The sequence below is a fragment of the Entelurus aequoreus genome, linkage group LG18 (genome assembly GCF_033978785.1).
Source record: "Entelurus aequoreus isolate RoL-2023_Sb linkage group LG18, RoL_Eaeq_v1.1, whole genome shotgun sequence".
NCBI classification, from domain to species: domain Eukaryota; kingdom Metazoa; phylum Chordata; class Actinopteri; order Syngnathiformes; family Syngnathidae; genus Entelurus; species Entelurus aequoreus.
The window spans coordinates 49,174,735-49,192,234 of NC_084748.1; the positions used below are offsets into that span (position 1 = coordinate 49,174,735).

The 17,500-nt window shown below is 36.8% G+C and overlaps 1 protein-coding gene and 1 long non-coding RNA gene across 6 annotated transcripts in view; one reads left to right on the forward strand and one right to left on the reverse strand.

Moving 5' to 3' along the window:
* Positions 1-2,222: 2,222 nt before the first annotated feature.
* LOC133634233 (uncharacterized) overlaps positions 2,223-17,500 on the forward strand; it is a 32,911-nt gene continuing 17,633 nt past the window's right edge. Inside the window, exon 1 of the long non-coding RNA XR_009821916.1 lies at positions 2,223-2,285. This is a non-coding gene — a long non-coding RNA (uncharacterized LOC133634233). The remainder of the gene's footprint in view (positions 2,286-17,500) is intronic.
* The window catches only part of LOC133634230 (circadian locomoter output cycles protein kaput-like), a 65,907-nt gene continuing 58,611 nt past the window's right edge, over positions 10,205-17,500 (reverse strand). For 4 of the 5 annotated variants that reach the window (XM_062027343.1, XM_062027339.1, XM_062027341.1 and 1 more), the window contains exons 22-24: positions 17,478-17,500; positions 17,270-17,407; positions 10,205-14,400 (exon numbers count right to left, since the gene is read on the reverse strand). The exon at positions 17,478-17,500 is cut by the window's right edge and continues 107 nt beyond it. In XM_062027343.1, the coding sequence (XP_061883327.1) occupies positions 14,113-14,400; positions 17,270-17,407; positions 17,478-17,500 (449 nt within the window). In that variant the 3' untranslated portion in view covers positions 10,205-14,112. The remainder of the gene's footprint in view (positions 14,401-17,269; positions 17,408-17,477) is intronic. The other variant, XM_062027342.1, reaches the window with a different exon arrangement.

Genomic DNA, 17,500 nt, shown 5'->3' on the forward strand with positions numbered 1-17,500 from the left:
ATTTTTTGGACCCCAAAAGCAGTGAAGTTGTCACGTTGTGTAAATGGTCAATAAAAAGAGAATACAAAAAATCTTTTTCAACTTATATTCAATTGAATAGACTGCAAAGACAAGATATTTCATGTTCACACTGACAAACTTTGTTATTTTTTTCAAATATTAGCTCATTTGGAATTTCATGCCTGCGACATGTTTCCAAAAAAGCTGGCACAAGTGGCAAAAAAGAGTGAGAAAGTTGAGGAATGCTCATCAAAGACTTATTTGGAACATCCCACAGGTGAACAGGCTAATTGGGAACAGGTGGGTGCCATGATTGGCTATAAAAGCAGCTTCCATGAAATGCTCAGTCATTCACAAACAAGGACGGGGGCGACGGTCACCACTTTGTCAACAAATGCCTGAGCAAATTGTTGAAGAACAACATTTCTCAACAAGGAATTTAGGGATTTCACCATCTACGCTCCGTAATATCATCAAAAGGTTGAGAGAATCTGGAGAAATCACTGCACGTAAGCCATGATATTACGCACCTTGGATCCCTCAGGCGCTACTGCATCAAAAAGCCACATCAGTGTGTAAAGGATATCACCACATGGTCTCAGGAACACTTCAGAAAACCACTGTCAGTAACTACAGTTGGTCGCTACATCTGCAAGTGCAAGTTAAAACTCTCCTATGCAAGGCGAAAACCATTTATCAACAACACCCAGAAACGCTGTCGGCTTCGCTGGTCCCGAGCTCATCTAAGATGGACTGATACAAAGTGGAAAAGTGTTCTGTGGTCTGACGAGTCCACATTTCTAATTGTTTTCGGAAACTGTGGACGTCGTGTCCTCCGGACCAAAGAGGAAAAGAACCATCCGGATTGTTCTAGGGTGAAAGTGTAAAAGGCAGCATGTGTGATGGTATGGGGGTGTATTAGTGGCCAAGACATGGGTAACTTACACATCTGTGAAGGCACCATTAATGCTGAAAGGTACATACAGCTTTTGGAGCAACATATGTTGCCATCCAAGCAACGTTACCATGGACGCCCCTGCTTATTTCAGCAAGACAATGCCAAGCCAGGTGTTACATCAACATGGCTTCATAGTAAAAGAGTGCAGGTACTAGACTGGCCTGCCTGTAGTCCAGACATTGTAAATGTGTGAAGGCTAAAATATGAGAAGGGAGACTGTTGAACAACTTAAGCTGTACATCAAGCAAGAATGGGAAATAATTCCACTTCAAAAATGTGTCTCCTCAGTTCCCAAACCTTTACTGAGTGTTGTTAAAAGGAAAGGTCATGTAACACACTGGTGAAAATGCCTTTTTTGACATGTGTTGCTACCATTAAATTCTAAGTTCATGATAATTTGCAAATAAAATAAAGTTTGTCAGTGTGAACATGAAATATCTTGTCTTTGCAGTCTATTCAATTGAATATAAGTTGAAAAGGATTTGTTGTATTCTCTTTTTATTTACCATTTACACAACGTGACAACTTCACCGCTTTTGGGCTTGTGTAGAATATGCTGAAGAACAACGTTCCCTCGAATGTGTCATGCGTGTGGGAAACACTAAAACTCCCTGAGCAGTCAGTGTAACGGAGTTAAAAATGCACTTTATTAATATTTCTTGTTTTTGTAACCTATTTGTATGGACATGTCTCTTTGTGATGTTTTGTTCATGTTATAAGCTGTTATAACAGTATATGCATTGAGCTCTTATTTTGAAGGCGCTACGAGCGGAAGTGGTGACACGCTGTGGTGGAGCGGAGTTTTAAAAACAAAACGAAATAAAGTTGTCCTCGTGTAAAACTGGAGCCTTCGTGTTGTTTTGGTACTTATCCTGTTATTGTGTTGAAACGAGGACGTTTATTTTTGTAGGAGGGGAGGTAAGTAACCTATTTTTATGGACTTGCCTCTTTGTGATGTTCAGTTTCTGTTATAAGAAGCTGTTATACAGTATATGCCTTGAGCTCTTATTTTGAAGGCGCTAAGAGCGGAAGTGGTGAGACGTTGTGGTGGAGCGGAGTTTTGAAAACAAACGAAATAAAGTGGTCCTCGTGTAAAACTGGAGCCTCCGTGTTTGTTATTTTGTAGTTTTATACAGTATAGGCGACAGATATCAACCATCGGTTACATTTGTTTTATATAAGTATTGTGTGGTGTGAATATTTATCTCAAATAGTTCTTTATATTTGTCGATTGACTGTCATTTTATTTTACTTCCGGTTATTACACGCCGTCAGGCTTCCGTAGTTTCCTGTAGCTCCTCCCCTTCCTCCTCACTTCCTGCTGCCGGTGAGTTTGTGTCCAAATTGTCTTGTCGTTTTCTAACAAAAACGAACGGTTTATTTTTGTACTTCTTGCCCTACATGGTTTACTTTTTTATGTACCCTTGAGATATCAAGTGTTCTTGTGTGGTTTGAACCGCTACTTTGAGCGCGGCGAGTGTTGTTTGAGTGAGACGTTTTGGCGCGATTTGTTTGAAGCGGTCCTCTTTCATGTCACGTGACCACCACATTACGTCGTCTGTTGGTAAGAAATAGTATGTTTTATTTATGTAGGAAGCAAAATGGTACAAATAGTGACAAAAAAGGACTTTATGTGTTTTTTTTACTTCATTTTCAGGTATGTGTAATACTGTCAATGTTGCTGTTATTTAACTACTTCCCCACGCAGTTCTTTTTTGGCCGCTAGTCGGCAGTGTTGACTTCTTGCATCTTATATTGAGTCAATGCTGTATAATGACAGTGTGTATTGTATTATATTATCTTATCTTAAACGACAACAGTTTTTTTTATGAGATTATGTTTCTAATTATTTTAGCTAGCTGTTAGGGCGTCACACTATTTATTTTCTAAGTCACAGGTGTCAAACTCATCTGGAAATATGTGTCATTAAAGTACTTCATATTTTCTCACTAAATGTCATGGATTTTTTTCATTTTGACATTAAAAATGTATGCGTCCCAGGTATGCTCCCTCCCTTGGGCCGCTTCCTTAGTTCGATGGCCTCCTTAATCCGTCGTTTGAATTAGTTACTTTCTGGGCCGATGATTTTGCCGCTGTCCCGGTCCTTGATGTGGTTATTTATATTGCAATGATCTGATGTACTGCTTGAAATTGCATACCTTTTTAAACTTGAATAGTATCCAATATTGCGACAAATATTACAGTATATTATCATACGTTCCAAACATGTTTTTGTCTAAATAATAATACTTCACTTTACAGCAAACTACCCATCAAATTAATAAAAATGACTATACATTTTACGTTGTTCTTTAGAGCATATTACTGTAAATAGAAAAAAAACTACTACTGTTTTTTTGCGTTAAGATTCTGTGAGATATAAACAGAATCTCAGTGGCAATTTCCTGGTAGTTTGGGAATTTCGGGAGAAGCAGGAATTTCTTGAAGGCGATAAATAGCATAAATGTCCTAAATGAGCTGAGTTGGTAAAGAAATGTGTTAGTAGTGACAATTTCTAATTGAACAATAGTGTTACAGGAATTCGTCACTTTCCAGGAAAACTGGAATTAGGTTTGTAACTTGGGAAAGTGTTAGTTTGAATGTCCTGGATGAGTGGAATGTGTTGATGTTGGAATGCTTTGAATAGCTTGAAAAATGTATGATTTGTGCTACTTGGAAAAATGTCCCATTCATTTCAATTGGAACTTCCTGGAAATTTAGGAATTTCGGGAAAGGTGGGAATTTTTTTGCAAATGATTAGGAACATGAATGTCCTAAATGGATGAATTAGTTGGTGTTGGAATTGTTTAAATCGGTCAAGAAGTGTTGAAGTAGTAACGTTTTTTTAAATGAGAAATCGTATTGGGGAATTCCTGGAATTTTGGGAAAACCGGGAATGTTTCAAGTTCTTAAACCAACTTGGTTTTTTGTCCTGACTAAGAGGAATGTTTTGACGGTTAAAATGAGATGGAAAAGGTAAAAGGAATAGTGAAACGAAAAAGGTTGAAATAGGGTTAGAAAAAACAGGAATTCCTGGAAATTTGTTGAACGTGTGAAAATGGTAGTTTGAATTTCTAGAATGAGTTGAATGTGTTGAAGGTGAAATGGTTTGAATAGGTGGAAAAATGTGGGTATTGTGGAAGTTTGGAAAATGGCCAATTCATTTTGAATGGGGAAAATGTCCCTAAAAACTGGGAATTTTTGGAAATCTGAAAATTGTTTATAATTGTTGAAGTAGAGCACACCATTCCTGAACTGGCTGAATATTTTGAAGTGGGAACGCTTTGAATCGGATAAAAAAATGTCCCATTCATTTCAATGGTAATTTCATGGAAATTTGGGGAAAAGCAGGTTTTTTTTTTTAAATGTTAAACAACTTGAATGTTGAGAAATGTTGAAGTAGTAACATTTTTAATTGAGAAATGGTATTATGGAATCCCTGGAATTTCGGGAAAACTGGGAATTTTTCTATTAAAAAAAAAAAAAAAACACTTAGTTTTTTGTCCTGATTAAGAGGAATGATTTGACAGTGGAATGTGGAAGGAGTAGTCGACAGAAAAAAAGGTGAAAATAGGGTTTGAAAAAACGGAATTCCTGGAATTTTTTTGAACTTGTAAAATGATAGCTAGAATGTCCTGGATGAGTGGAATGTGTTGAAGGTGGAATGCTTTGAATAGCTTGAAAAATGTATGATTTGTGCTACTTGGAAAAATGTCCCATTCATTTCAATTGGAACTTCCTGGAAATTTAGGAATTTCGGGAAAGGTGGGAAATTAAAAAAAAAAAATGATTAGGAGCATGAATGTCCTAAATGGATGAATTAGTTGGTGTTGGAATTGTTTAAATCGGTCAAGAAGTATTGAAGTAGTAACAGTTTTTTAAATGAGAAATCGTATTGTGGAATTCCTGGAATTTTGGGAAAACCGGGAATGTTTCAAGTTCTTAAACCAACTTGGTTTTTTGTCCTGACTAAGAGGAATGTTTTGACGGTTAAAATGAGATGGAAAAGGTAAAAGGAATAGTGAAACGAAAAAGGTTGATATAGGGTTAAAAAAACAGGAATTCCTGGAAATTTGTTGAACGTGTAAAAATGGTAGTTTGAATTTCCAGAATGAGTTTAAGGTGGAATGGTTTGAATAGGTTGAAAAATGTGGGAATTGTGGAAGTTTGGAAAATGGCCAATTCATTTTGAATGGTGAAAATGTCCCTAAAAACTGGGAATTTTTGGAAATCTGAGAATTGTTTATAATTGTTGAAGTAGAGCACACCATTCCTGAACTGGCTGAATATTTTGAAGTGGGAACGCTTTGAATCGGATAAAAAATGTCCCATTCATTTCAATGGTAATTTCATGGAAATTTGGGAAAAAGCGGGATTTTTTTTTAAAAATGTTAAAAAACTTGAATGTTGTGAGTGAGTTTGGTTGGTGTTGGAATTTTTCAAATCGGTTGAGAAATGTTGAAGTAGTAACATTTTTAATTGAGAAATGGTATTATGGAATTTCGGGAAAACTGGGAATTTTTCCAGTAAAAAAACAACTTAGTTTTTTTGTCCTGATTAAGAGGAATGATTTGACAGTGGAACGGTTGAAGTGGGTTGAAAAATGTGGAAGGAGTAGTCGACAGAAAAAAGGGTGAAAATAGGGTTTGAAAAAACGGAATTCCTGGAATTTTTTTGAACTTGTAAAATGATAGCTAGAATGTCCTGGATGAGTGGAATGTGTTGAAGGTGGAATGCTTTGAATAGCTTGAAAAATGTATGATTTGTGCTACTTGGAAAAATGTCCCATTCATTTCAATTGGAACTTCCTAGAAATTTAGGAATTTCGGGAAAGGTGGGAATTAAAAAAAAAAAAAGATTAGGAGCATGAATGTCCTAAATGGATGAATTAGTTGGTGTTGGAATTGTCTAAATCGGTCAAGAAGTATTGAAGTAGTAACAGTTTTTTAAATGAGAAATCGTATTGGGGAATTCCTGGAATTTTGGAAAAAACCGGGAATGTTTCAAGTTCTTAAACCAACTTGGTTTTTTGTCCTGACTAAGAGGAATGTTTTGACGGTTAAAATGAGATGGAAAAGGAATAGTGAAACGAAAAAGGTTGAAATAGGGTTAAAAAAACAGGAATTCCTGGAAATTTGTTGAACGTGTAAAAATGGTAGTTTGAATTTCCAGAATGAGTTTAAGGTGGAATGGTTTGAATAGGTTGAAAAATGTGGGAATTGTGGAAGTTTGGAAAATGTCCAATTCATTTTGAATGGGGAAAATGTCCCTAAAAACTGGGAATTTTCGGAAATCTGAGAATTGTTTATAATTGTTGAAGTAGAGCACACCATTCCTGAACTGGCTGAATATTTTGAAGTGGGAACGCTTTGAATCGGATAAAAAATGTCCCATTAATTTCAATGGTAATTTCATGGAAATTTGGGGAAAAGCGGGATTTTTTTTAACAAAATGTTAAAAAACTTGAATGTTGTGAATGAGTTTGGTTGGTGTTGGAATTTTTCAAATCGGTTGAGAAATGTTGAAGTAGTAACATTTTTAATTGAGAAATGGTATTATGGAATTCCTGGAATTTCGGGAAAACTGGGAATTTTTCCAGTAAAAAAAACAACTTAGTTTTTTTGTCCTGATTAAGAGGAATGATTTGACAGTGGAACGGTTGAAGTGGGTTGAAAAATGTGGAAGGAGTAGTCGACAGAAAAAAGGGTGAAAATAGGGTTTGAAAAAACGGAATTCCTGGAATTTTTTTGAACTTGTAAAATGATAGCTAGAATGTCCTGGATGAGTGGAATGTGTTGAAGGTGGAATGCTTTGAATAGCTTGAAAAATGTCCCATTCATTTCAATTGGAACTTCCTGGAAATTTAGGAATTTCGGGAAAGGTGGGAATTTAAAAAAAAAGAAAAAAGATTAGGAGCATGAATGTCCTAAATGGATGAATTAGTTGGTGTTGGAATTGTTTAAATCGGTCAAGAAGTGTTGAAGTAGTAACAGTTTTTGAAATGAGAAATCGTATTGTGGAATTCCTGGAATTTTGGGAAAACCGGGAATGTTTCAAGTTCTTAAACCAACTTGGTTTTTTGTCCTGACTAAGAGGAATGTTTTGACGGTTAAAATGAGATGGAAAAGGAATAGTGAAACGAAAAAGGTTGAAATAGGGTTAAAAAAACAGGAATTCCTGGAAATTTGTTGAACGTGTAAAAATGGTAGTTTGAATTTCCAGAATGAGTTTAAGGTGGAATGGTTTGAATAGGTTGAAAAATGTGGGAATTGTGGAAGTTTGGAAAATGTCCAATTCATTTTGAATGGGGAAAATGTCCCTAAAAACTGGGAATTTTCGGAAATCTGAGAATTGTTTATAATTGTTGAAGTAGAGCACACCATTCCTGAACTGGCTGAATATTTTGAAGTGGGAACGCTTTGAATCGGATAAAAAATGTCCCATTAATTTCAATGGTAATTTCATGGAAATTTGGGGAAAAGCGGGATTTTTTTTAACAAAATGTTAAAAAACTTGAATGTTGTGAATGAGTTTGGTTGGTGTTGGAATTTTTCAAATCGGTTGAGAAATGTTGAAGTAGTAACATTTTTAATTGAGAAATGGTATTATGGAATTCCTGGAATTTCGGGAAAACTGGGAATTTTTCCAGTAAAAAAAACAACTTAGTTTTTTTGTCCTGATTAAGAGGAATGATTTGACAGTGGAACGGTTGAAGTGGGTTGAAAAATGTGGAAGGAGTAGTCGACAGAAAAAAGGGTGAAAATAGGGTTTGAAAAAACGGAATTCCTGGAATTTTTTTGAACTTGTAAAATGATAGCTAGAATGTCCTGGATGAGTGGAATGTGTTGAAGGTGGAATGCTTTGAATAGCTTGAAAAATGTCCCATTAATTTCAATTGGAACTTCCTGGAAATTTAGGAATTTCGGGAAAGGTGGGAATTTAAAAAAAAAGAAAAAAGATTAGGAGCATGAATGTCCTAAATGGATGAATTAGTTGGTGTTGGAATTGTTTAAATCGGTCAAGAAGTGTTGAAGTAGTAACAGTTTTTGAAATGAGAAATCGTATTGGGGAATTCCTGGAATTTTGGGAAAACCGGGAATGTTTCAAGTTCTTAAACCAACTTGGTTTTTTGTCCTGACTAAGAGGAATGTTTTGACGGTTAAAATGAGATGGAAAAGGTAAAAGGAATAGTGAAATGAAAAGGGTTGAAATAGGGTTAAAAAAACAGGAATTCCTGGAAATTTGTTGAACGTGTAAAAATGGTAATTTGAATTTCCAGAATGAGTTGAAGGTGGAATGGTTTGAATAGGTTGAAAAATGTGGGAATTGTGGAAGTTTGGAAAATGGCCAATTCATTTTGAATGGGGAAAATGTCCCTAAAAACTGGGAATTTTTGGAAATCTGAGAATTGTTTATAATTGTTGAAGTAGAGCACACCATTCCTGAACTGGCTGAATATTTTGAAGTGGGAACGCTTTGAATCGGATAAAAAATGTCCCATTCATTTCAATGGTAATTTCATGGAAATTTGGGGAAAAGCGGGATTTTTTTTTTAAATGTTAAAAAACTTGAATGTTGTGATTGAGTTTGGTTGGTGTTGGAATTTTTCAAATCGGTTGAGAAATGTTGAAGTAGTAACATTTTTAATTGAGAAATTGTATTATGGAATTCCTGGAATTTCGGGAAAACTGGGAATTTTTCTATTAAAAAAACAAAAAACACTTAGTTTTTTGTCCTGATTAAGAGGAATGATTTGACAGTGGAACGGTTGAAGTGGGTTGAAAAATGTGGAAGGAGTAGTCAACAGAAAAAAGGGTGAAAATAAGGTTTGAAAAAACGGAATTCCTGGAAATTTTTTTGAACTTGTCAAATGATAGCTAGAATGTCCTGGATGAGTGGAATGTGTTGAAGGTGGAATGCTTTGAATAGCTTGAAAAATATATGATTTGTGCTACTTGGAAAAATGTCCCATTCATTTCAATTGGAACTTCCTGGAAATTTAGGAATTTCGGGAAAGGTGGGAATTAAAAAAAAAATGATTAGGAGCATGAATGTCCTAAATGGATGAATTAGTTGGTGTTGGAATTGTTTAAATCGGTCAAGAAGTATTGAAGTAGTAACAGTTTTTTAAATGAGAAATCGTATTGGGGAATTCCTGGAATTTTGGGAAAACCAGGAATGTCATGCATTGCAATGGTTGTCATTTTGACGTTTTTATGGCGAATGGACATTTTACAGACAAGTTCAGTAAGCAGGTTGTGTTATGTGTGTTGACCTACATGTTAGTTGCATTTTTTTTTTGCACCATGACTAGGGAAGGTTGTTTGGATTGTGTCATATAAGTAAATGCTGTGCTCTTCCATCCAAGTAGTTAATAAGGGCATTGATCTGATTTACTCACGTTGTCAGCAAACATGTAGAATACACAACCCACCTTTTTATTTATACTTATTTTATATCCAATTTATTTTTGATGTTTTATTTGTGTATGTTTCTGTATTGTTCAAATGCTACACGTTTTTTAGCTGAGGGAAAATTCAAAGTGATGTCACTCATGGAATACTCTAACTAATCTGATCCACGTGTTATTGTTTAACAGACACCAGTGATTGTTACCGCAATAAAACACAAAAAGTCATGTAATAACGAGCCATTATTTTGAAGGGCTCTCCTCCCTTCAAAGAGCCACATATCCCATCTCTGTGAAATATTTGCTTTTTGGGGTTAAACCACAAGAGAATTGATGTGACATTTTCACAAATCATATTTGCAGCTGTGTTTATTTTCAAATTGACCAAGAGGGGGCGGGGCGCTTGTAATAATAGCTTCTTTTTTTCTTTTTCAACTTGAAAATATTGATGATTAATAGTACATTTGACTTTGGGCTAGTTGAGAGGAGCACACACACACACACACACACACACACACACACACATACAGTACAGAAAAGCATAGCACCGTTTTACACTGAATACAGAGTTTTGTATACAAACAACCAAATCTGCAAGAGGGGGGGCACAGGGGGGGGGGGGGGGGCTCGCTGTCTTGTCAGTGATTTCATAAATCATACACATCAATGTTAAAAAATAAAAATATCTGTTTTCGGGAAATAAGTACTAGTCGTCTTTTAAAACCTATTCATAAAATTATTATATTCTAGGTTTTTTTTTTTTTTTTTTTTTGCACACCCTTGTTTTTCCTTCCTTCACATAATCAACAACATCCACTTGTCTTTTTAAAAAAAAAAAAAAAACAACAAAATAAAAATCACACCTTTACATTCTTTGGGCTGGCTTCTCAGTGACACACTAAGCAAAGGAACAGAGCGTCAGAGTGACGCCTCGGGCACACAATAGATGATCTATGCTTGCTGACAAGCTTTTATTTTGGAGAGACCAGTCATTTGAGGCGCTGGGTGGGCGGGGCTTTAGTGGGTGGGCGGGGCCAAGGTGCTGCATTACATCCAGTCTTATATTTCCTTATGAAAATCACACACACACTCTCACACACACACACACACACACACACACACACACACACACACACACACACACACACACACACTCAAGTGGACAGTCCCACACTGGAGCTTCCAGAACACTGAGCCCAACTGGCGGGAAAGTTTCTTGAATATCACAATTGTCTTCATACTGCAACGCAAGAACTGATTGGCTATCGCCGGGGCGGACCGATACCGATACCGACCCCAAGAGACACGATATTCACACACACACACATTCTTGTATTTGTTACCTTCTTGAGACCTGAGAAAAAAAGCCTCCCACTTTAGGACCAGCCTTATAAAAGAAGTGTATTTACAACATGAACAATATAGACATACCATGCAAATAAAGGTCATTCTATTTTTTATTCTGAAACGCAAATCAAAAAACTTAATTCCGGGCCATTTTTTCTATTTTCAGTTCTGAGACAAAAGTTGGACGACTATTAATGACACTTGTGCTAAAAACATGCGAAAGGCAAAGAAAAAGTTAAAATTCAGCTTCCGGTTCAATTAGTCATCACACAGATAAACACACACTTTTGCATTTTGGGTAAACACCAATGGGATTTTTGTGTTTATCTGGATGAATCCATAAAAGGAAAACAGCACAAAATAAAATTTTATGGCAATATTTTAATGAAAATCAACTCTTTTTCGATTTTGAACACAAACAAAGAAGAGTTGATTTTCATTTAAATGTTGCCTTAAAATTGGATTTTGTGCAGTTTTCCTTTTGTGGATTTGTATTTTCCCAGGTAACACAAAAATCCAATTCATGTTTATCCAAAATGCAAAAATGCATGTTCATCTGTGTGATGACAAATTGAACCGGCGGCAGTATTTCAACTTTTCCTTCGCCTTTAGCATGTTTTTAGCATAGCGCTAACACCTTTGTTCAGCAGGAGTCCTTTTGTCTTTTTTGTAATAAAAAGTCTCATTAAACAGTTCTTTTGTTCCAGAAATAAAAAATAGAAAAAATGGCCCAAAATTAGTTTTTTGATTTGAGGATTCGAAATCAAATGACGATTGACGGACCCTTTTAGTAAATTTTTAGTCAATTAGTATTTTTGTTGTTGAATTTTTTGTTTGTAATTGGTTTTTAATCTTCATTATTTACTTCAAGTTATTACAGTATGTCTCTATATACATATATATATATATATATATATATTAATTAACTTTGGCCAGAGGGGGAGCACTTCAAATTTTTACACACACTTGTTATTTCATATGTTGACCAGAGGGGGAGCGCTTCAAATTTTTTACACACTTGTAATTTCATATGTTGGCCAGAGGGGGAGCACTTAAAATTTTTTACACACACTTGTTATTTCATATGTTGACCAGAGGGGGAGCGCTTCAAATTTTTACACACACTTGTTATTTCATATGTTGACCAGAGGGGGGAGCACTTTTAAAAGCGACACACAGTCAATGTGAACAATCCCTCCTTTTTGGGAGCACCCTCATGTTGATAGATGTCACCACTAATGAGACATTGTCTATTAGATGCAATGTTATTGATTTATGTCGTCACTTGTTCACACCTCCTCATATGGAAGATACTTTTCCTTCTTCGTGTCTCAAGAAGGCTAGGAATACAAGAACACACACACACACATTCCACAACAATCACTCCTGAACACTCGCTAGGAACCGAGGCGTTTGCGTTTGGGTATGGCTTACAGGTGTGGTGAGGAAAGGTGGACTTGGTCCGGCTTTCGACTGCTGTGTGAGAACTGACAGACGTCTGAAGTTAAACTGCATGAACATTTCTGAGGTCCGACCAGGACCAGAAGGGTTAACTGCTGACGCCACAAAAGTTTCACTTTGGCCTTTTTCCCAAAAAAAATTTCACCACTAGAGACTTTTGCATATTTTCCCAGACCGAGGTGCCCAAACATTACCACAGACTGACCAATCAAAGGATGTGAGGGCTATTTTGGTAGTGTTTACCCTCAAAATCAGTACGACATATAGATTTTGTCATGTGGAATGCTAAGTTAGCACGCTAGCAACATAGACTCAAGTAACAAAAAAAAGCTAAAATAGGTAGCATGCTAACAGTTAGCTTTAATGAGACACCAAAATATGACACTGAGGCATACAACTGCTAAATTAGCCTCATATAAGCTAGCATGCTGATATACGAACTGTAGCATTCGTCAAGTACCCAAAAAAGTGTTAAAAATGCTAGCATGGTAGGCAAAATTAGCTAAAATAGTTAGCATGCTAACAGTTAGCTTTAACAAAATAAACAAAATATTAGACACTGAAGTATACACCTGCTAAATTAGCCTTAAAACAAAGCTAGCGTGGTGACGTGGGCATACATCAAGTACCAAAAAAATGAGTTTAAAATGCTAGCATGGTAGGCAAAATGAGCTAAAATAGTTAGCATGCTAACAGTTAGCTTTAATGACATACCAACATATATGACACTTGCTAATAATCCCGCCACACCTTGTGTGTGTGTGACAATCATTGGTACTTTAACTTTAAAATAGCCTTAAAACAAAGATAGCATGATAATGTTAGCCTTCGTCAAGTACCGAAAAAAAAGTGTTAAAAATGCTAGCATGGTAGGCAAAATGAGCTAAAACAGTTAGCATGCTAACAGTCAACTCCAATGATATACCAACATATATGACACTTGCTAAATTAGCCTTAAAACAAAGCTAGCGCGGTGACGTCAGCATACGTCACGTACCAAAATCGGACTTGTGAAACTAGCTTTAAAAAAGCTGGCGTGCTAACAGGTAGCATTCGTCAAGTAACAAAATATTTGCCCGCAAAATTAGCACAATAATCTTCTATGCTAAAGTCTTTGGACACCCCCCGTTAACGTCTTTTTGCGGCGTGGCCTTAGTTAACCCTTCATGGTCTGCTGCCGGACTGAGGCAAAAAATAACAACTTTCATTCCACGTTCCTGAGAGTGCAAGTACCGTCTAGCCACCCACAACCCTTACTAAGTGGATCTCACACACACACACACACACACACACACACACACACACACACATTTGGACAGTGACTTATTGTGCACAACCACATCAAGTGCTAAAGTTGCATGAGGATATATGTTTTGACGTATAGGTTTCTCTCTGACTGTTAAAAAGAATAATCCCTTCTATATACTGTACACACACACACACGCACACACACACACACACACGTGCATGAGCGTACACACACACACGTGCATGAGCGTGTTAGGAAAAGAGCAAATTTGAAAGAAGAAATCCTCAAATTGGCACTTGGAACATCTCAGTTGGACTGGAATCAGGAAGTTTAGCGTCAAAGAGTGCTTTTAAGCACTTGGGGAAACAACAACGAGAAAAACACCTCACATTTTATCCCCCGGGGGCATTTTCAACTTGGGGGCGGGGCTAGGGGCGGGGCTTAGAAGCAAGTAAAAAGGTTTCCATAAAAGCGTACACAGTTATTGTTTCCATGCAATCATATAAAATACTACATTTCTGTTTCCCGGAGGCTATGTTGGGTATGTACACGAGGTCATATCATACAGGACTTTTGTACAAGGTCACCAGGCCCCTCCCTCCCGGGGGGAGGAGGGGCCGAGTGGGGGGGGTTGCCAGGTGAACGTCTATGGCGCCGTCTCGCCTTCCTGAATTGTTGAGCGTGTCTTCACTGCGGCTGGCTGCTGGCGCTGTCAGTCCTGTGTGACGATGGCGCTTTCTGCACCTTCTGAGGCTGAGGTTTGAGCTGCTGCTGGTGCCGCTGGTGGTGAGACGACTGCTGCGGCGGTTGGTGTTGCTGCCTCGTTTGTTGTTGTTGTTGTTGCTGCTGCTGCTGCTGTGGTTGTGGTTGCGGGTGTGGGTGTGTCGCCGGGGTGAAGGTGCTTTGCTGCTGGAGTGGGAACGCTGCCTGCAGGATCAGCTGGGTGGACTGGTTGCCATGGAGAAGACGGGTGCCCTGGGAGGGAAAACACACACACAGATATATCATGTAGTAACAGACACCTTCATAACAATATACACACTGCAAGTATATATATCATGTAGTAACAGACACCTTCATAACAATATGTAATATGTACAATATACACACTGCAAGTATATATATAATGTAGTAACAGACACCTTCATAACAATATGTACAATATACACACTGCAAGTATATATATCATGTAGTAACAGACACCTTCATAACAATATGTAATATGTACAATATACACACTGCAAGTATATATATCATGTAGTAACAGACACCTTCATAACAATATGTACAATATACACACTGCAAGTATGTATATAATGTAGTAACAGACACCTTCATAACAAAATGTAATATGTTTTATGTATGTAAGGGCATAAAACAAAAAACAAAATATAATAAAAACTTATAATTTTGGGCTAGATCTGGGGCCGTACTTATCAAGCTTCTTAGAGTGCCATTTTACACTTAAGTCCTGAGAATTTGCGAAATGTAGTCCTACTCTCAAACTTAAGAATAAAAGCTTTTTATCAACGTTCTTAAGTCTAAGAATCCCTCCTACTCTCCACGATATTTAAGAGACCTTCAGAGGTGTCTTAAGTGGTTAGGAGTTGCCAGCAGGGGATGGCACTGAGGCGAGAGAGACGTGCGCCAACGTTCAGGGAACGGAACAATGTTTTGTTTTTTTTGATGACGAGCAGCTGATCAAACGGTATCGTTTAGACAGAGCGGATATTATTTTTGTCACAGATTTAATACTTTTCGATTCCTTGTTGATTTCTGCATGTGTCTGCAGTGGGCTAGTATATATAGAGCCCCCCACACCAGTTTCAAATTAGTTGCCTAATTAATGAATTGGAAAGAAAATGTTATGACAGTAGCGTATGTGTGTGGCCGTGAGGTGAGTGACGTCAGTGAGTGTGTGGGCGAGAGAAGAGAGGGAGCTGTAGCGTGAGTGCCGGCGGGGACTAGTTTGTTTTGTATTATTTTGCAGTTTATTGTCAAAATATACACTCCCATTGTCCACTTAAATATTTCCAAGATATTTCTTTATTCTTAGACAAGGGATTCCCTTCCGTGATTGGTCATTTCTATGGACACAGAAATGACGTCACCTAAAATTGCGTTTACGGCACATAGTAATGTCGTAATTCAGCTCTGAGTGTGACACTTAAGATTCAGTCCTACACTTCGCTGAAAGTGTGAGTAAGACGCTTGATAACTAACTTTTAAGTGCAGCTTTCAGCCAAGAATTTATTTACTCTTAAGTCAACTCTTAGCAGACTTCTTAGGAGTCATTCTAAGAAGCTTGATAAGTGCGGTCCCAGAAGTTTATCTAGAGATTTTAAAAAGTTAAAAAAAATAGATATTTTTTAACAGTTTTATGACTGTGGCAAAAAAACAAAGTTTTTTGACTGAAAGGGCATAAAACAAACAAAAAATAATAAAAACTTAGATAATTTCAGGATAGATCTGAAGTTTATCTAGAGATTTAAGTGTTTAAAAAGTAAAAAAAAAACAACATATATATATATATATATATATATATATATATATATATATATATATATATATATATATATATATATATATATATATATATATATATATATATATATATATATATATATATATATATATACACACATACATATATATATATACATACATGTGTATATATATATATATATGTGTGTGTGTATATATATATATATATTATTTTTTAATTTTTTTTAACAGTTTTCTGAGTAGGGCACTTTTGGATACCTAAAATTATTATTTTTTAAACTGTCATTGCTCCAAAAAATAATAATGAATTAAAATCAATGTTGATTATGAAACATTGATCTACTTAATGCTGCAATCACTTATAATATAATTAAATATCACACTTTGACATTTTTTGCGGGGAAATATTGCATATTAGTTTTGACAAAAATGTCATAAACATAAAAAAAAGTTCTATCGACAGATAAACCTGGCACTGATCTAGAGATTTAAGCGTGGAACAAAAACCAATGAATAATAAAAATTATATAATTTATTTTGAACATTTGTAAACTTGAAGAGACTCCTCAAGGTGAAAATAAATGTATATATAAATAGGGATGATGTTTGATAAGAAATTATCCAGGTCGAGCCCATTATCGAATCCTCTTATCAGACCGATTCCTTATCGAGTCCAGATAGGTTTTTGTATATGGAAAAAAACACAATATTTGGTTGAACAAATCTAGTCGCCCTCTAGTGTTACCTGTAAGAATCATTTGTCGCCCTCTAGTGTTACCTGTAACAATCATTTGTCGCCCTCTAATGTTACCTGTAAGTATCATTTGTCGCCCTCTAGTGTTACCTGTAAGTATCATTTGTCGCCCTCTAGTGTTACCTGTAAGAATCATTTGTCGCCCTCTAATGTTACCTGTAAGTATCATTTGTCGCCCTCTAGTGTTACCTGTAAGTATCATTTGTCGCCCTCTAGTGTTACCTGTAAGAATCATTTGTCGCCCTCTAATGTTACCTGTAAGTATCATTTGTCGCCCTCTAGTGTTACCTGTAAGAATCATTTGTCGCCCTCTAGTGTTACCTGTAAGTATCATTTGTCGCCCTCTAATGTTACCTGTAAGAATCATTTGTCGCCCTCTAGTGTTACCTGTAAGTATCATTTGTCGCCCTCTAGTGTTACCTGTAAGAATCATTTGTCGCCCTCTAGTGTTACCTGTAAGAATCATTTGTCGCCCTCTAGTGTTACCTGTAAGAATCATTTGTCGCCCTCTAGTGTTACCTGTAAGAATCATTTGTCGCCCTCTAGTGTTACCTGTAAGAATCATTTGTCGCCCTCTAGTGTTACCTGTAAGAACTGCTGTTGTTGCTGCTGCTGCCCCTGCTGGCTGCTCTGTGCGACTACAGCTGTCTGGCTGTGCCCGTCCTGCTGCCCTTGGGAAGGTGGTGCTGGTTGGAGGGTGAGAGTCTGGGTTTGTCCTCCCTGCTGGAAGACACCACCACATTAGGTCTTCATCCTCACACTAATATTGTGCTGGCTCCTCATCCTCACTCACCTGCTGCCCCCCAAAGGGGTTGT